The sequence below is a fragment of the Helianthus annuus genome, chromosome 12, assembly GCF_002127325.2.
Source record: "Helianthus annuus cultivar XRQ/B chromosome 12, HanXRQr2.0-SUNRISE, whole genome shotgun sequence".
NCBI lineage: Eukaryota > Viridiplantae > Streptophyta > Magnoliopsida > Asterales > Asteraceae > Helianthus > Helianthus annuus.
In genome coordinates this window covers 31,497,976-31,518,621 of record NC_035444.2, presented here as the reverse complement: position 1 = coordinate 31,518,621, position 20,646 = coordinate 31,497,976, and the positions used below count along the sequence as shown (strand labels likewise).

At 35.6% G+C, this 20,646-nt stretch overlaps 2 protein-coding genes across 2 annotated transcripts; both read left to right on the top strand.

Moving 5' to 3' along the window:
• The first annotated feature begins 772 nt into the window (after positions 1 to 772).
• Positions 773 to 1,638, top strand: LOC110896528 (basic leucine zipper 43). Its single transcript, XM_022143823.2, has one exon. The coding sequence runs from the start codon at positions 822 to 824 to the stop codon at positions 1,476 to 1,478; it is 657 nt and encodes a 218-aa protein (XP_021999515.1). The 5' UTR covers positions 773 to 821; the 3' UTR covers positions 1,479 to 1,638.
• A 10,895-nt stretch (positions 1,639 to 12,533) lies between these two features.
• Positions 12,534 to 17,301, top strand: LOC110894500 (chaperonin 60 subunit beta 4, chloroplastic). The gene is made up of 13 exons (XM_022141722.2): positions 12,534 to 12,791; positions 12,857 to 12,982; positions 13,560 to 13,697; positions 13,776 to 13,871; positions 14,392 to 14,631; positions 15,313 to 15,547; positions 15,614 to 15,783; positions 15,859 to 15,936; positions 16,022 to 16,093; positions 16,179 to 16,283; positions 16,359 to 16,451; positions 16,555 to 16,825; positions 16,916 to 17,301. Exons 1-13 carry the CDS (start codon positions 12,663 to 12,665, stop codon positions 16,936 to 16,938), a joined length of 1,776 nt encoding a protein of 591 aa, XP_021997414.1. The 5' UTR covers positions 12,534 to 12,662; the 3' UTR covers positions 16,939 to 17,301.
• The last annotated feature ends 3,345 nt before the right edge of the window (positions 17,302 to 20,646 follow it).

The window sequence follows — 20,646 nt, the reverse complement described above, 5'->3', positions numbered from 1 at the left end:
TTTACCTAAGTGAGAAAAATCATATTTTTATACGTTTATATTGAAAAGTTCTTTTATTACAAAGTTCATTTCATTGCCAGTATATATTATATGTTTGTGTTAAGCCACCCGCGAAGCTCGCGGGATCTTAGGCTAGTCAATAATAAAACGTACAGGATACTAAAAAGCTATCCAACATCTAACATTAACAATATAATTAAATAATTAAATAAATAACATTAAATAATAATAATAATAATAATAATAATAAAGATAAAAGAAAAAGATTATATATTAATTAGTTTGATATAACGTTTTTGTTATTTAATTTATTTAACATAGATAAAAAGAAAATAGGTGAGAAAACATGAGGAAATGACATATGTCTCAAATCAGGTTTCTTTTATTATATAGTATAGATAGATATAGATTCAACTTGTTTCACTCGAGCACTATATGAATCTTTAAAGATAAACATATTCAGGTTTAAATATTTGTTAGTTGTATAGATAAACATATTCACGTTTAAATATTTGTTAGTTGTATAGATAAACATATTCACGTTTAAATATTTGTTATTAAATATATTTGTTATTGTTTGTACTAAATGACAATATAATGAATATAATGTTTCTTTTATTATTTCTTTAATTTAATTTGATGATGAACTTAGAAGTTAAAATAGTCACTACACATCTGGGCTTTCGTATGACCGTACTACTATCGTCTTTCGCTCCTCGTCCTATAAAGCCCCTCCATTATCCACACATATTCATCCAAAGATACACACACATCCTAGATATTACATCTTCAAGAAATTGTTTTGAGATTCAAAAAGAAATATGGAAGAAAATTACAACTTAATTCCTAAATATGAAGATTTTTCCTCTAAGTTCCCTCCAAACTTCAGTTCTTATGAATCCAACATCTCTTCGATTATCGAACTTAATTCAAACATTATGTATGGTCATCACCAACCTCGAATACCGGCCGTAGTTAATTTCTCTCCATCTTTCAGTTGTAACAACTCGAGTAGTTCAAACGAAACCGATGAGGGCCATGTTATCATTAATGAGAGAAAGCATAGGAGGATGATATCGAACCGGGAGTCTGCTAGGCGGTCAAGGGTGAGGAAACAAAGGCAACTTGACGAGCTATGCGCCCAAGTCTCGTGGCTCAGAAGCGAGAACCACGGGCTCATGGTTAAGCTAAACCGGTTCTTAGAGGCCCATGAAAAAGTTGTTCAAGAAAATGATAAGTTGAAGAAAGAAAGTTTGGAGCTAAAGAAGTTGGTTAGTGAAGCTCAACTTGATAACACATATACTAATTTAGGAGATTTAGGGTTTTTGAGAGATCTTCATGATGATGTTGATCATGATCATGATCAAGATCAAGATGATGGTTTGCTTACTACTTGCACCACTGCTCATCTCAGGGTTCAGTCATCCTGTAGATCTAACGTTGCGTCTACTACTTTTGATTCCTCCACTTTGTTTTAATTTGTCATATTGGTTGGTTTTTTTTATTATTATATGTAAAAGAATGCTATTTTTTCAAGAATATGTACTATGATGTTTTACTTTTGCTGGTGGTGTATTGGAACTATATTCAAGGCATTTCTTGTAACTCACCGGCCAATACAATATTTTGTTCAATTTAATATAAGGAGATTTATATGTTACATATTAGTTTTAAATTTAAATATTTAATGGACCTTATCTTTATAAAAAAAAACACATACATGTCTAAGACACAAGAGTAACTTCTTTTATCAGGAATTTTGAACAAATTCACCTTCATTTTGTTTTTAATTCTTGAGAAATACTTGAAATATTATATGGCAAGTTTATTGTAGATGTACTTATATATTGGCTCAAACTCAAAGAGGATTGGCTCATAAGGCCTCACCCATCTACACTTCTCTACACTCTCACATAAGATGATTATCATACATATGATCCTAATTTGACTGCTAGAAGGTGTTTAGTAAGGCTCCGGTGTCACGTAACCTTCTAACGGATTTCAATGTGTGTGTTGAGCTTATGTAAAAAGTCGGGATACGTGTAACCGGTTCAACCTAGTGGGAATCTGTAGTAGCATTTAGCGCTATCAACAAGAAAGCAAGTTAAGCAAGAAACTCGTCTCTACCTCTTCGTTCTAAAATATTGAGTGGAACAAGCAAATGGCCGGGTTCAACTTCTTATCTCTATCCTAACTAGAGTACTCATAAACATTAAGCATGTGCCAACAACCAACAAAATAGGTGCAAAACTTGTCTCTATCACAACATTTTGGAATGATCCAATATTCACATCAAATGGAACTTTATCACAAATCATATGAGCTTATGGTTCAATAGGTTGTGAATTTTAAGGCTCGGGCATATTATATGTTATCTATAGTAATGCACAAAGTACAAACATATTGTGTTGGTATGATTTTAGTTTAAAGTAAATGAGCTAATTATGGCTCTAAACAAAATATGAGAAGTTCCTATCCAAATGTTTGCTTTGTGTCAAATGTTCAATTAGGGACACTTCGCACTTGAGGCATTCAGTTACCATTTAGGAAAACTTAAATCCCTGGACAAGGGAATTGGGAAGTATTTGACACCATCCAAAGAAATCGATATAAAGGATATTTTTAGTAGAAATTCGAAGAACCAAATCATTGATTAAACTCAAATATACAATTCTTAAGTGATTAAAGCTAGAGGCAATCATTATGGAAGAGTTCTTGCATTGTATTCCTATTATTAGAAACTTTAAGTGGGATTTGTGAGATTAAATATATAAATGTAATATTTAATCTTGTAGCCTATATAATCATTTATATTATATTAGATCAAAATATATTTATTAACCTATTAATAATTAGTTGGTAATTGTTGATGGACCATATTACCCTTATTAACTAATTGGGTTTCCTCTTGGGTGTATAAATAAGGGGCTTATTAGAGAGTTAAAGGGTTACACACATTACACAATCAAACCCTCATTAACAACATCAATTTCGTCACTCTCTCCCCTAACCGAAATTACCCTACCTTCGGTTTCATCACCATCATAACTTACACCCTAAGGAGGAACCAGATCATCCTGACAATCATGTCGAACTCAATGGCTGCATCTCTGACTGGATTCTCTGCTGGCCTGTCTGCTGTAGCAGGTATTATTCATGTTTTCCATTACATTTAAACAGAACTGATCCAACATAAGAGATGATCTAATCGCACAAGACAGTCGCACAAAATTTGTACAACTCATTAATCGCACAATACTAGTGGATCGCACAAGACTTGTGGATTGCACAAGACCTTACTAATCGCACAAGGCATTACTGATCACACAAGTTATTGGGCCTTACTGATCGCACAAATTATTTGGGCCTCACTGATCGCACAAGGCCTCACTGATCGCACAAGTCCTTACTGATCGCACAACACTTGGGCCTCACTAATCGCACAACACTTGGGCTTTACTGATCGCACAACACTTGGGCATTACTGACCGCACAAGTTCGATCCGCGCTAATAGGTGGTTTGCTATTAAATACTTGGTTTTGTTAACACTTAATTAATTTATCAGAATCAGATAATTTTTGGCAAAACCAAAATAGCTTTACTTGAATGAGCTTCTGATGTATTAATTCTGGCCAAAGCTGATTTAATACATCTATTTATTGTTCAAGTCTAATAAAAGTTATGTTGAGTATGCATTACAAACCTGAAATGTCTTAATTCTGGCCAAAGCTGATTTAATTCATTTATGTTTAGCATGCTTGACAAGTGCATAACTAAAGTGATTGTCTCATTTCTGGCCAAAGCTGATTTGTCACGATTACTTTGCACACATACTTAAATGATTACACTTCTGGCCAAAGCTGATTTGTTTTCGTTTAAGTAGAATTTTAAATAAGTCTATTATTTTGATGTTAGTAATAGACATATCACAACCTCTTCACACAATGATCCTTATATTAATGATCCTTAATTAATTTTTATGATCATTTCGTCTGCCTTATTCTTAGTACCCATAATTTTTTACTCACTATAATTTTCTTGAATAAATCTATATCTCATCCACTCTAATTCCTAAATCTAATATGTTTTGCTTAAAGTCTCTATAAGAATTAGCTCTTAAATTAAATCCTTGATTATCTCTTAAGACACGATAATCGTATTGCTCTCTTCTGATAAGGCACTACAGAAGAAAAGTAGAGCATGATAATTAGGATAAATCGAACATGATGTCTCCTATGATAATCAAGAACTCTCTAACATAACTGCTATCACTAAAGTTATTCCAGATTAAGTCTTTTCTAAGACTAATCTATAATTGTGGAATAATCACAAAAGCTCCTAAGATGCATGCCTTCATTTAAAATTATAAATTATAAAGCTAAGTGGTATATGTGAATACATAACAATGTACAATACCATGACCCATAAAATTAAGGGCTTACGCATGGAAATAAGTACATTTTCCAGTACATTACATACTAAGATTTTCATTTGTACAATTTGATGCCTTATAAATCAACTATAACACTCAAAAATACCAAAGTATAACGAGTGTGTTGATAAGCAACATATGTACAAAGAAATAAATGTTTGAAACTGGAAAATAAGATGTTATTCACCTTACAACCACTAAAACCTTAAGAGAGGATTGTTCTAAGGTCCATAGACAAATTACAAGTGCTAATTCCAACTTTAAGGTTCTTCAAGGGAAAATCTCACTGCATAATTATGCCATTAGACTAGACATAAGCAACGAGACTATCCATTATTCTAAAGAACAGTTGGATAAATTAATTAGATAGTCACTTAATAATGATATTTAAGTCTGATAATTTTAATATTCCAATTAACACATGATTAGTTGACTCTAGTTTTAAGCGTTTCCTTACCAGAAGTCAACAAATAACTAACGTGAGAGTTAGTGACAAAATTAAATGTTAAGACTATAAGAACCATAATAAGCAGTCTTCTAACAACGCTATTCGATACCTTACATATTCTGAAGATTAATCAGAATACAGTATCATTACTGAGGCTATGTTATGAGGATTGTGAGGTTTGCATAGTCAACATAAAGTCACACTTATCTTAAACTCCCCTCTTATTTGTTCTAAATATCTGGATAGAAACATTACTAAGATGAAATTAGATGATACCTTACTTTTTCACAACTTTTGTCATCATGCGAGAATTTGACAAAAGGAAAATGAGACTTATAAATTTCATCCATTATAACCAAAATTCATGAGAAATCATGACATGGTTAATGAGGATGATTTTTTTTCATTTAATCTCATTCTAAGTGATTTTAAATCATGACGTTAAAGCCCTAAAATATGACTTGGCTTAAGGAATAAGCATGGGTCCATCATAAGTCATTCATTGACATTCGTGGAACTTATTCCAAATGGAATATTCAGACATAATTGATTTATCATTTAACAGACTATCAACTTGTATCTAAATTTTGTCGCATATGGCTCATGGTCTTAGAAGAAATCTATTCATATATATATACTTAATAAGATTTCTATTAAAAATGTCCCTAAAGTTTCTTATGATATCTGGACATTAAAGAAGTCAAATAAAGTCTAACGTATATGTGATAGGTTCCCACGTCACATAGCTCATTGAAACTTCTCTTGTAGCATTCTAGAGATATTAAAGATCAGTGGGAGCATTAAGTGTCTTAATAATAACTTGCAACAATTGCAAGAGGTGGGGGAGTGAAAAATTTTACATTACCTAAATTTACACCTCTTGTATAAGACACCGCTCCATCACGACACTGTTCTATCAAAACTTGTCTCATTAAAATCTAATGCTACTTTTACAAAAGTTTCATTGTTGCTTAATTGTGGGCACACTTAGATTTCTTACCTAAACTAACATAATCCTCAACAAGAGAAATCACAACGACTAACGTCATTAACTTGTTTCTCTATTAGAATTTGTTGGTCGTTAAATATTGACCCTAAGCATGCTGAGTTCCTAAAGTTTTCTAAGGTTAGTGGGAGCAGTCAAAGTCCTTATCATGATTTGTAAGGAATACAAGAGGCGGGGGGAAGAGTGTCATTATTCACTCCGAATTTAACTCCGATTACACCTCTTGTACACCATACTGCACCAACTCTTACAAAACTTAGAATGAAAATGATAGCAACCTAACCAAGAGTTAATCCATAAAGCTGAAACTTTTAAAACCCAATAATCAACTCAGGAGGTCATCTAGGTTTAAAAACCTACTAACTTTGATGATTACGTAACCTCCCTAATGAAGTTGAAATGGATTTTGGAAATGTTTACTGATCCTATCTCTTAATATCAAGCCATTAGCGTAAATTAATCATCTGAATGGAATAAAGCAGTTTTCTAGTAAAACTGATTTTAAGTGTTCGTGTAACGTTTGGGATTTGATTGAATTACCTAAGAGTGTTCATAACTAAACCAAATCCTGATATAAGCGTTAAGACACTAAGAAGCATGATTGATTGTCAAAGGTTATACTTAGGAAGAGATAAATTATCAAAGATTTCTTTGAGGATCATCACTGTTCTAGTAGCTTATAATGGTTTAAAGCTACATTAGATGAACATTAAAAACAATTTTCCCTAACAAATGGCTGACACATTTACATGTTCATTAGATAACAACCTAAAGTTTCAAACTGAAGGTTAAAGAACACTTTATTTGTAAGCCAATAATATCCATGTATGGGTTAATGCAAACATCATAATGTGATGAAAAGCTAATGTAGTTATTTTCATCAAGAATCAAGTGGATTAATGAACCTACCTCAAAATGAGTGGGAGCAACTAAGATAAACTTGTCTATATAGATGATATTCTTTTGACAAGTATATGTTACATAAGTCAAAGCATTGTTAACACAAACTTTGATATAATAGATCTCAGAGATGTCTCTTATGTAATAGATATCATAACATACCGAGATAGACCCAATGGGACATTAGTTTCGTTCCATAAGTTTAACATTAAATGGGTCCTTACATATGTAACAAAATACTGCTCTCCTTTAGAGGATAATAGGACAAATGAAATTATTTCCTTATGCTTCATTAATTGGAAGCCTTATGTAAGTTTAAGTCTATACTCGTTTAGATATTACTCACATTGCAACACACTAGATATGTCTAGATTAATGTGAAGCATCTAATGGAGTATTACAATATCTTTAAAAGAAACGAGAGACTATACTTTAAAGAAAAAGTGAGAATTAAAACCGGTTTATTACTCTAACTTTGTGACATTCAAAGATTACAAAATGTAATTTTGGGTATATCTTTATGTCAGCAGAAAAAATCTATCTCATGGAGGAGTCATAATACACTGATATCAACAACCTAAGTTATAACGACATAATATAGTCACTAAATGTTGTTAGAAATTTATCAGTGGACTCATAAGTTTATTAACTCCATATAATGTTTTGAAGACTTAGTGTGATAAAGTCAGCTACCATAACTCCTTGAACAGTAACAGTTCAAGAGGTGCTGCATTAAATTTCGATACGAAATTAATTATTCATTTATGAACGAATTGAGGAAACTAAGTTTTGTATCGAATACATTCATGATATGCTTAAGGATCCTATAACTGAAGGGCTATTACCCATAAGTCTTATTAAGAGAGCTCATAGACGGGTATAATTAATGGCCGTGCACAATTGCATATTGTACTATGAATGACTAAGTATTAGTTAATTTTCCTCACCAGTTTGATTTTGTATGTCTCTAAGAATATGTCAAGTCGACATAATGGCATATAGACAAATAAAGTTACAAATCAAACAAAGGGCTTATGCGTATTTTGATCATAACGATTAGGTTTTAAATTAAGGCTATAGTATGATTAATGGGGGTCCTGAGTCGAATGATGATTCAACGGCTGTATTTCTCTGATATAGTTCTTGGTTTAAAGCTAAAATGAGTGTTAACTCCTGGCCAGGCTTGCCTAATACTCATGATAAATGATTACTTGGCTAAGTGGGAGAATGTGAGATTAAATATATAAATGTAATATTTAATCTTGTAGCCTATATAATCATTTATATTATATTAGATCAAAATATATTTATTAACCTATTAATAATTAGTTGGTAATTGTTGATGGACCATATTACCCTTATTAACTAATTGGGTTTCCTCTTGGGTGTATAAATAAGGGGCTTATTAGAGAGTTAAAGGGTTACACGCATTACACAATCAAACCCTCATTAACAACATCAATTTCGTCACTCTCTTTAAGGCTGTTTGTTGTGATAACTTAACTAAAATTCGAAAATTATAACATTGATCTAATTTTATCATAAAATTTCGAAAATCATAATTGTTTATCTCATTAACAGATTTCGAAAACAACTTATTAGATAAAATAAGATCAAATTAGGAAAAACATTACATAATTCAAAACACATTCCAAAACATAAGGGAAATTTCGAATTTTAACTAAGAACATTATGAACCCTAAAAAAATAAAAACATAATTCTGGGTTCCGAAATCTTAATTTTAAGAATTTTGTTAACAGATTTCGAATATTAGGTTTGTCCATAATTCATTAACTTCCGAAAACAGTAATTTCGGCAACAAAAACTCGAAAACATTCGTGACTTTTCAAGGCTTTAACAATTTTGTTTTCCAGATTTTTGATCCCAGAATAATGGATACAAAACAGAACTGGTTTATCAACATATGCTCTGATACCACAGGTTGGATCAGTTCATGTTTTCCATTACATTTAAACAGAACTGATCCAACAGGATTTTCAACGTAAGTGTGAATTTCTAAAAGTTTGTGATGATGTTTAAGCCATCCGAAACTATGTGTGTATATATATATACGTGTATATGTATTTTGATTATTGTGTAGGTTTGATTTTGACTATAATAATAACACTTATAGTTGAACTAGTCATGTAAACGATATTTCTGGGTTATTTTTGCGTATTGGGTCCCATGAAAAAGGTAAAACGATAAGTTGAAGAAGGTAAGTTTGGAGCTAAAGAAGTTGCTTGTAAAGTTAAACTTAATAGCACATATACTACTTTAGGAGATCTAGGGTTTTCAGAGATCTTATTGATGGTCATGATCAAGATTATGTATGATGATGGTTGTCGACTTGTGGTTATTCTTATGGTTATGCCTACAAGAGAAAGGCCTATAGTGACGACTGGAGTCATCGGCATAGGCTAGGTTACAGCAACGACGTATCGTCTCAATAGTCCGTCTCATATTTTAGGGTTTTTTTTTTTTTTTTTATTTCTGTCTCGATGCCATAGTTTACACGGGATATGTGAAAAATAACCCGCCTTTACGAATTAATGTTGACGACTTGTTGCCCATATGGTTATGATCATGATCTTTGCTTGCCTCTTGCACCACTGCTCATCTCAGGGCTCAGTCATCCCATAGATCTAACGTCGCGTCTACTACTTTTGATTTCTCCACTTCGCTTTAACTCTCCGTATTGCTTGTCTTCTTGTGATTATTAAAATAATACTTATGCTGTTTTATTTTTAAGAATATGCATGTTGTTTTACTTTTGCTGGGTGGTGACTGTATTTGACAACCACATTCAATGCATTTCTTTTTACTCACCAGCCAATAAGAATAAATGAGATGCACGTTTGTAGCTTAAATTATCTTGTTTATCTTAACATCAATTGGATCGGTATGCCGATGCTATTATAGCCTAGTGCCTTATAACTTAACACTATGTTCCAGAGTTTACTAACAGAGGGAAAGGAAAAGAAACAAAAAGAAAGTAAAAATGTTTTGTGTTTCAGAGTTCCATTTAAAGAAGGAAAAGAAAGGAAAATAAAACATGTCGTGTTCCCGAGTTTCATTTAAGGGAGGAAAAGATAGGAACTGAAAGGAAAACTAGACTAAATTCTTTAGTTTTTCTTTCTTTCCGATTTGAGAGGAAATTGTGGGAAAGCCATCTTTCTTTTTCCTTTCTCAATGATCCAAATTTACCGTTTAAAAAAAATACTGGATCGTTGAGGTTTAAATTAATATATGATTCACATTTTTTTTGAACGGGTATACATATATCAATATCAACCCAACTATTGATGATCGAGGGTTCGAAAAACTTATTAAGCGTTTATTAATATCAACCTAACTATTGATGACTGTGAGACTCGAACCCTTGACCATACGAGAAGCGATGCTATTTTACATACCATATGGCAAATGAATGATATGGGAGAAAGGAATAGCACACAAAAAGCATTAAAATAGAAATATTAGAAATTGTAGAAATTTTAATAGACAATTATTATTGAATTTTAAAAATAAATATATACTATGAGGAAGTGAATATAGGATTGTTACACACCTAAGCTTAGATGCAAAACCCTCAAAACTACGTAGTTTTGATAAAATCTAAGTTTATTAAAGTTTTTACTCAATTTTATTTCCTATCGGTGTACAGTCATCGGCGGTGACATTGACGGTAATGGTGGTAATGTTATTTAAAAAAAAAAGTTAACATATATATATATATATATATATATATATTTCTTTCAAATAAGATCTGTCCTAGCTGGCATTATTCTTTAAACCACCTTCTCTTGATGTAGAAAAATCCCCTTTATTTGAGGGTAATACAGAATTAGCTCTATCTTATCCAATGGGAAACTTTATAGTTCATCCTTTAGCTGTGGCTCTTCCATCGACGATCTACTGCTCCCTCTTAGTTGCAGATGCCCATGCTTTGATTCGAAAGCCCTAGCCAGTGATGAATCCCCAGGAAGAGAGGACTATTGAATTCCTCCTCCCTTCAGTCCAGTTTGAACCCGTCCCAACAACGATATAGGGGAAGGATGTATAGAAAACCCACTTTAATTTAGAAAACCCGGGAAACTCAAAGCTCCCGATGTTTTTTTTTTTTTTTGAAAAAATTTATACATGTTATATACATGTTTTTAAGGGTTTTGGGCAAAAAAAAAAAATCAAAAAAGCGCCGAGTATATATTTTTAAAAAAAAATAAACAAGTTTTGGTGTAACACATGTTACATTCATCTGACATATTTGTAACATGTGTTACACCAAAACTTGTTTTTTTTTTTTTTTAAATATCTACTCGGTACTTTTTTGATTTTTTTTTGCCCAAAACCCTTGAAAACATGTATATAACATGTGTAAATTTTTTCAAAAAAAAAACATCGGGAGCTTTGAGTTTATCGGGTTTTCTAAATTAAAGTGGGTTTTCTATAGATACTTACATTATATATATATATATATATAGAGAGAGAGAGAGAGAGAGAAAGTATAATGTACAAAAAGGCTTAACCTACATTAACGTACGCGACAAACATGATAACGTGCGTGATTTTTTTTAACCTTTATAACGTGCGTTATTATACTTTTCCAAGCGTGATTATCACCCCATGCGTAATTATCACCAAAAAATGGATCCCATGCGTTATTTTTGTGTCTTATGCGTGATTAGGGTATTGATCCAACGGTTATGCGCGTCGCCTACGTTAATGTACGATAAGTCTTTTTGTATGTTAATCTTTCCCTATATATATATATATATATATATATATATATATATATATATATATATATATATATATATCGGAATCGGAATTCTTTTTTTTTTTTTTGAATAAACACGTGTCTCTCGAAATCACATACCCTGTACGATGGTACTCCCCGCACACCCTCATCACCGCCTTTGACTTGATACTTGAAAAGTTTATAACCCAAAGCAATCGATTTCCTTTTGTTCACCAACCCGGTTCGGTTAAACCCAAACTAGTTTTATTTTATTTTATTATTATTATTTATTGAACAAGATTTGTACACCTCTATAGAGCTCAGCTAGAGGTGCACAAAAAACCCGAACCCGAAAAAAAACCCGAACCCAGGTATTAGAAAAACCAAGTTTTTTAAACCCAAACCCAACCCTACCTGTAGGGTAGGGAACGACTATGCATATTCTGTTCAATACCCGGGTTTTTCGTACCCGGTTTGTACCCAGATTTTCAGCATACCCGATTATCCATAAAACCCGTACCCGGGTTTTCGTAATATTCGGTTCCGTTGTGTACAACAACTTTTTTGAACGTTTAGAGTTTGTGTGAGGCTTTTTTCGGCAAATTTCAAGCCATAAAATATGTAAAAATAAAGGTTTCCATTATATTTCTATGTTTTATGCCAAAAAATGAATCGAAAAACCCGATCTAGACCTGAACCCGAACCCTACCCGGACCCGGAAATAGGGTATTCTAATACCCAGATATTGAAAACCCGAACCCGAACCCTTCCCGAACCCGGGTACACAGGGTATAGATTTTCTAGTCAAAACTTGGACCCGAGCCTGACCCGAGTATGACCAATACCTGAAAAGTCAAAACCCGGTCATACCCATACCCAGGTATATGCCCAAACCTGGGTATTAGAAAAAACCCGGTTTATGCACCTCTAAGCTCAGCTCGGTCTTAAGAAATTGGAAAGATGGATTTAGTTCATGGGTTGGGCCCTATCTTGGATTCAAAGGCCCATTTCGGTCTTCGGAAATTGGAAATGCGGGAAGAAAAACTTCCAACAGATATTTCTTTCTTCACTACTTGATATATGATTTTACATTATCCTGTTCCCATTTCTTCACTAACACTTCGAATTCAAACATGGTTTCATCTCTATCAATTGCCCCTCCAATATCTTTCAGGAACCCCAACACCACTAGAAAATCAGTTACAGCCATGGCTAAAGAAATTCACTTCAATCATGATGGTTCAACCACAACCAAGCTCCTGGTCAGTCTCATTTTCACTATTAAACATTCTTATTGAGTTGTTACTGTAATGGGTTTTGGGTTCAGGCAGGGGTGAGCAAAGTGGCAGAGCTTATTGGAGTAACTTTAGGTCCCAAGGGTAGAAATGTGGTGCTGCAGAACAAGTATGGTCCTCCCAAGATTGTTAATGATGGTGAAACTGTTCTTAAAGAGGTTTGTAGGAGAATATATCCCTCTCCCTTCATCTGTCTGCCAAGTGTTTGTGGATTTGCCTCTGTTAGCTAGACACAACAATTTCACCGGTTTGGGCCTAGCCTAAACGGGTCGTGTTAGTTTTGGGTCAAACCCGTGAACACGTTTAGCCAAACAGGTCGGGTTAATGACAACGCGACGGGTTCACAGGTTGACCCATTTATTAATTTTTCGTTTATTTTTCATGCCAAATGTTAAATTTTAAAAATAATTGACATAGTTTTAACATAATTGTTTCATAAAATAAAATAAAATTATGTAAAATTAAATCTCAAAGTATAAATATGAAATAAAAAAATCGGGCTAAACGGTCCTGTTTGTGTCAACCCGCGAACACGTGTCACGTTCAGGTTCATGTGTGTGACATGATTTTCAGATTCATGTCGTGTTCGGGTTCATGTAAAATTTTCGGGTTCACCAACCCGCAAACACGACCCGTTTAGCAGCCCTATTTTATATGATTCATCTTTGATTGTATAGAAACAGTAGTAAGTTAGTCCTTTTAACACATTACGTCTTAGATTAATGCTTTATTCAGATTCAACTAGAGGACCCTCTCGAGAACGTCGGTGTGAAACTAGTGAGGCAAGCTGGCGCCAAAACAAACGATCTAGCGGGTGATGGTTCCTCCACATCCATCATGCTCGCACATGGCCTCATTGCAGAAGGTGTAAAGGTAAGAAAAAATAGAATAGAAATTATCAACAGAAGGTATAGACAATCGAACCCAAACTAAACTTTTAAATTCATCAAGGTTATTGCCGCAGGCATGAATCCTATACAAGTATCACGAGGAATTCAGAAAACCGCAGACGCTCTAGTTTTAGAACTCAAGTTGATGTCTAGAGAGGTAACAACTAATAACTAATACTAAACAAGAATTTAAAGAGTAAAAATGCCATTTTCGTCCATGGGGTTTGGCCAGTTTTGCGACTTTCGTCCAAAGGTTTGTTTTTTCACATCTGGATCCAAAAGGTTTGAAATCTTGCTATTTTTCATCCGGCTCGTTAACTCCATCCATTTTTCTCCGTTAAGTCAGGGGTATTTCCGTCTTTTGTTGTTACCTTAAAGGGAAATTCAGTCTTTTTCAGGGGTATTTAGCATTTTTACATAAAGTGAAACAGACCGAATTTCCCTTTAAGTTAACAAAAAAGACGGAAATACCCCTGACTTAACAGAGAAATATGGATGGAGTTAACGAGCCGGATGAAAATGGCAACATTTCAAACCTTTTGGATCCAGATGAAGAAAACAAACCTTTGGACGAAAGTCGCAACTGGCCAAACCTCAGGGACGAAAATGGCATTTTACTCAGAATTTAAATTTGAAAATCCCTTACATGGCAGCTAAATTTCAATTGTATCTTGTAGGTTGAAGATCATGAGCTTTCAGATGTTGCGGCCATCAGTGCAGGTAACGATTCTGAAGTCGGGAACATGATTTCTGAAGCCGTCCAAAGAGTAGGAAGGCACGGCGTTATCACTATTGAGAAAGGAAATTCGACGGAGAGTAGTTTACAGATTGTAGAGGGGATGCAATTTGATCGCGGTTATCTATCTAAATATTTTACTGATCGAAGAACCATGAAAGCAGAATTTCAAGATTGCAAGGTTATATTTCTTGGTTTTACTTAGGGGCAGCAATTCTAGACACGGCCCGAAACCCGACCCGAACCTGACACGGAAAAAAACAGATTTGGGTCGACTAACACGACCCGTTTAAAAAACGGATCGGGTTTGGGTTGACCCGTTAACCGGTATAACTATTTAGAAAAAAACTTTAATATTTTGTTTTTTCCATTTCCATCTTACATGGTTAGTCATAATAATCTTACTTTTGGCACACTGTATTATTTACTTGTGACACTCATACTCACCGTTAAACATGTTACCAATAACCCGCTTAAAAGCCAACAAGTCGCTTATAAATCTTCAACATGTATGATTCATTTAAAAATACGGGTTAAACAAGTCGTGTTCGGGTTGACTCGAATTTATGTGTGTGCGGGTTATGGTTGAAATCTTCGACACGAATAATAATATGGGTCGGGTTCGGGTTGCACAGTTCAACCCGCCAACCCATCAACCCGACACGATTGACACCCCTAGTTTTGCTCCCTTCATTCTAAAAAGGAGATATAGTTTGACTTTTGAGGTTACATGGACTAATGTTGACTTCAAAAGTACAACTTACATTTGTATATTTTTTTAAAAAAAATGGTATGTTTGACCTCAAAACTTAAAGTTGTTTCTAAATTCAAATTTAAAGGTGTTGATATTTGTTGGTTGCAGGTGCTTTTGGTTGACAAAATAATTAAAAACCCGAAGGAGGTGTATAAAATATTGGACATTGCGGTTAAAGGGCAGCATCCGATCGTGATAATTGCAGAGAATATCGAAAAGGAAGCTCTTGCTCCGATAATCAGAAATAAACTCAAGGGGATACTGAAAGCAGCAGCTGTTAAAGCTCCAGCCTTCGGTGAACGCAAGAGCCACTACTTAGATGACATCGCTATTTTGACCGGAGGTAGTCAACCTTAATGGTTCTTAACATATGTTGACTATGTTGGATGATGTCTGATATGTTTTGTAGGGACGGTGATCAGGGATGATGCGGGTTTGACCCTTGATCGGGTCAAAGAGGATATGCTTGGAACTGCAACTAAGGTAGTAATTACCAAAGACTCGACGTTAATAGTTACTGATGGGAGCACTCAAGCGGCTGTCAAGAAAAGGGCGACTCAAATCCAAAGGCTCATTGAGGTGCACGATTTAGTTATGCAAATTTGTTTCAGGTTTTAAGTTGACCTTAATACTTAATAGTCAATTATTTTGCAGAATACCGAAGAAAGTTTTCAAAAGAAGATTCTTAATGAACGTATAGCACGATTATCAGGAGGAATTGCTATTATTAAAGTGAGCTTGACCCTCTTGAAATTTAAGATAATTTAATGAATTTCTCATGCAATTTAGTGGTTAGAAGTTGTGAATTTGTTATTAGGTTGGAGCGCAAACACAAGTTGAATTGAAGGATAAACAATTAAGGATGGAAGATGCGGTGAATGCAACCAAGGTAGGTTGACTGTTGACATCGTCATGGTCAACCTGTTGACTTTATGTTGTTGATCTTAAAGCTTTTATGTTTTCTTTTGGTCAAGGCTGCTATCGAGGAAGGCGTTGTCGTTGGTGGCGGATGTTGTCTTTTGAGACTATCGTTGAAGATAAATGAAATCAAAAAACTTATGGATGATGAGGAACAGAAGGTAAGCCCACAAACGTCTTTACATTTTCACATTCCGTTACTGTTATTTGATAATTTTTTTTGTATAAAAATTAAGATAGGAGCCGACATATTCAAAAGAGCATTGGAATATCCAGCAAGGCAGATAGCCAAAAACGCTGGTGTCAACGGTAGTGTTGTTATAGAGAAGGTATGCCAATATGCCATTCTTATGTTATAACTTATAACTAGCTTTGAATTATTTACAAGTTTTTTTTAATCATCTGTGCATAATTTTTTCCAATTGTTTTTAGGTTTTATCGAATGATGATGCTAGATACGGGTACAATGCTGCAAGAAACAAGTATGAAGATCTGATGGATGTTGGTATTATAGACCCGACAAAGGTGGTACGATGTTGTATAGAGCATGCAGCATCGGTTGCAAAGACGTTTTTGACCTCTGATGCTGTTGTGATCGATATCGATGGACCAGTGGTTGAAGGAATGAGATTGCCGAAGCAAACACCAAAACCAGCGCCAACGCCAATGCAAACGCCAATTCCAATGCCAATGCCAACCTCCGGTAATTAACTTGATCCTCGCACCTGCAATTTGGTGTGTTGTGTGTATATTCATTTATGTTAACATTTGTTTGCGAATTGTGATCACACAGGATCGGGTCTGATGGGTTTTTGAGATTTTGTTAGATTTATTCAACCATTTTATGAAATCGTTTCCAACTGCAAACAATGAATCAAGAACCAATCAAGTGATCATAGACTCGCAATGGGGCTCACACATGAAGATTACAGGGTATGTTGTGGTTCACTAAAGAAAACGAACCTGAAAAGAGGATGTAGCAAATGCACTAAGGAAGCGTTTTTTATCGATCCAAGCATTCGATGTGAGCGGGTTTCGTTGAGAATCTAAGTAGGGAAAGTTTCCAAGAAAGTGTATGATTTTTTTTCTGTTGTGTTAAGATTTGGTATATAGTAACATGACATGATGAATTTACAGACAAACTTGCATATAAACTATAACAAGGTGGATTACTAAACACCCCAAGTGATCCTTGATTCAAGAAAAGTATATGATCAAATGTGATACAAATTAAAAATGGAAATCTTTAGCTTCTAGTTACTCATTACACTTTCTACACAAATATTTTTCACCATGTTAACGTATTCGGTTGCGCGTACTCAACGGCAATTCGCCAACTGGCTTACGGGACGACAACCGATGCATGGGACGAGTATTTAAAGATGTCTGAAAAAACTACACGAGAATGTTTGTACAAGTTTTGCAAATGTGTGGTGAAGCTGTATAGCAAGAAATATTTGTGAAAACCAAACGCCAATGAGGTCCAAAAATTGTATCAATTCCACGAAGTAAAGCATGGTTTTCCAGGAATGCTCGGAAGTATTGATTGCATGCACTGGCCATGGCGGAATTGCCCTAATGCGTGGCGAGGTCAATTTACGCGAGGCAATCATGTACATCCAACAATAATACTAGAGGCCGCTGCGTCACAAGATCTGTGGATTTGTCATGCTTTCTATGGTGTTCCTGGTTCGTATAACGACCTTAACGCCATCTGTCACACCCCCAAAATCCCACACGCGGAGTACCACCGCTTGGGAGCGTGACTGACCAGGATCAAGCCATCAATCATATTGAACATAGCATAATATAAATAAGATAGTTCGTAAAACCCAATTCAATATAATTGATGTTCAAAACCAAACATAGTATCAATAGCGGAAGCATAAGTATGTAATCCCAAAGTAAATCATAAGTTCAAATATTCGAAACGTTAAACATAGTGCTCATGATCCATTGCCCACAACGACCCGCTCCTCCTTGTGCAAGCTCCATATGATACCTAAGGTCCTGCAAGGCATGCAGCAGAGAGTCAACAACTAGTTGAGCGAGTTCACAGAAAGTAAGTTCAGTAATAGTAATTGTACGAGTCGTATTATGTTCGTTCATTGTTCATGTATAGTATTGGTTTCCATCGCAGCCCTCTAGGCATGTATGCGAAGATTAAGGAAAGTTCTCAAGTGTTCTAGACTATGTATATTTGTATCGCTGGCCACCCTGGCATGTGTGCGAAGATTAGTATGTATAGTTCGCAGCCTCCCTAAGGCATGTGTGCGAAGATCAGTCATAATATCGCAGCCAACCCTTGGCGTGTGTGCGAAGATCAGTTCAAGTAGGTATACTAGTCTAGCTGTATCTTATCATTTACCATCCTCACCCTGAGGACCATATCATTAGGTTCCATTAACTATGTACGCACGAAATAATCATCCAATCCCATTCCCACCCTGGGAACCCCATGCCTTGGCTGTGTGAACTCACCTTGGGTTGCTCGGCAGATACACAAAGAGAGAGGGTTCTTGAACTAAGGTTGGTCAACACGTCCTAACAGGGTTATCACACAAGTCAGGTTTTGACTCAAGTAATGTACGTACGTATCACATAAGTTAACACGTTACAAACACGCATAGATCATGGTAACACTTAACAGTCAAGAGCGTAACTCGTGCGTTTTAATCTTAGCCCAAATGTACTCGGCCCAACATAACCCGGCCCAATTTAGCAATATAAAAGTCCAATGGCATACACGGCCCAAACAAATAACATAAGTGGCTTGTGCGATTCATACGGGTTGTGCGATTTGGATTGGGCTTGAGGCCCAATCGGTTAAACAAGCATTATATAACATATACGATCCGGTAACCCCTTGTGCGAGTGAACTGGGTTGTGTGATTGACTTTGGGCTGGTTCGGCCCAAATAGCATAACGGCTCAACTTGTACGATCAGTGTGGGCTTGTGCGTTTGTGTCTTGGGCTTCTAAGGCCCAACAGCTAAGCGACATTACCCCTTGTGCGACTGGGCAACGCCTTGTGCGACTGGAGACCCCTTGTACGATCAGGGTCTCTTGTGCGACTGGATCAGCTTGTGTGATCGGACCAGCTTGTGCGACCCGGTCTTGTGCGATCCGTAACAAACTTCCGGATGTCATGCAATCGGTTACAAGCTTTTAATAGTTTCCATATTTACAATCAATTAACAACTAATCAGTTTCCAATCATGCCTCTAATCGATCAAACTAGCATATCTAACATTCCAATTCACATGAACACTAATTCAAACATAAACACTAATCTATCAAGAACATAAACAATATATCCATCATCTTATCAAGTCGTGTGATATGGTCCGATTACCAACATGCATATTAACTCAACAGTTGTGCACATCATCCGTATATAAACACATATCAGACGATTAACAAACATCCAATCTAAAATCATCATGACAAATCAATCCGAGAACCAAACATATCAACATAATTGGATCGGCCCTAGTTTATTATCATGCAACTCTAAAACATGTGAAATCACATAACATAAACCAATCAAATAACCAAACACTAACCGAATGATAGATGATGCAAGAACAATTCCAAACTGTGAACCTTGGGTGCCGTCGGCTTCGAGAGAGAAAGGGACGAGAGACAGAGCTCGAGTTCTTGTGTGTGTATTGTGTGTTGTAAAAAGTGTGAGGTAGTTTCCCTACCCTAAATGTATACGAGTAGGGGATGGGCCGGACTCAACCATGGGCCGCCCTATGGTCTGATTACAAGCAATGCGGCCCAAAAGGGCTTGTGCGATCGAGTGGGTGTGTGTGTTGTGCGATCGGGTCATGTAACATTCATATAGCATACATACAAACATTTACACCAAGCACGCATCAAATATATCATTCATTAAGTCCAGTCATATCTTCTCATAAGCACGTAACGTTACAGGATAGGTCTAAAGTACGAGTTGTCACATTATCCCCAACTAAAAAGAAATTTCGTCCCGAAATTTGGTATGCACTCACTGAGGAAGCAAGGTAAGTTCAATCGTTCACTGGTTTTCCTGGGGTGTCACATCCTCCCCCCGTTGATCTGGAATTTCGTCCCGAAATTCCGAAGTAGTAGCTTCAGCCTCAGTAGTGGTTGCATTGGTTTCGAATAACTGGGGGTACTTTTCTGTCATCCTGTCTTCGCGTTCCCAGGTGTACTCTGGGCCACGTTTGGAGTTCCAACATACTCGAACAAGAGGGATTCTCTTGTTTTTGAGGACCTTCACATCCCGGTCCGTGATTTCAACTGGTTCCTCGACGAACTGCAACCGCTCGTCGATAGTGAGTTCCTTAAAAGGAATGATAAGGGTCTCATCTGACAGGCACTTCTTCAGATTCGACACGTGAAAGACATTGTGAACTGCACCGAGTTCAGCTGGTAGGTTTAGCTTGTAGGCTACCTTGCCTATCTTCTCTATGATTTCGAATGGTCCGACGTACCGCGGATTTAGTTTGCCCCGTTTGCCAAAACGAACTACACCCTT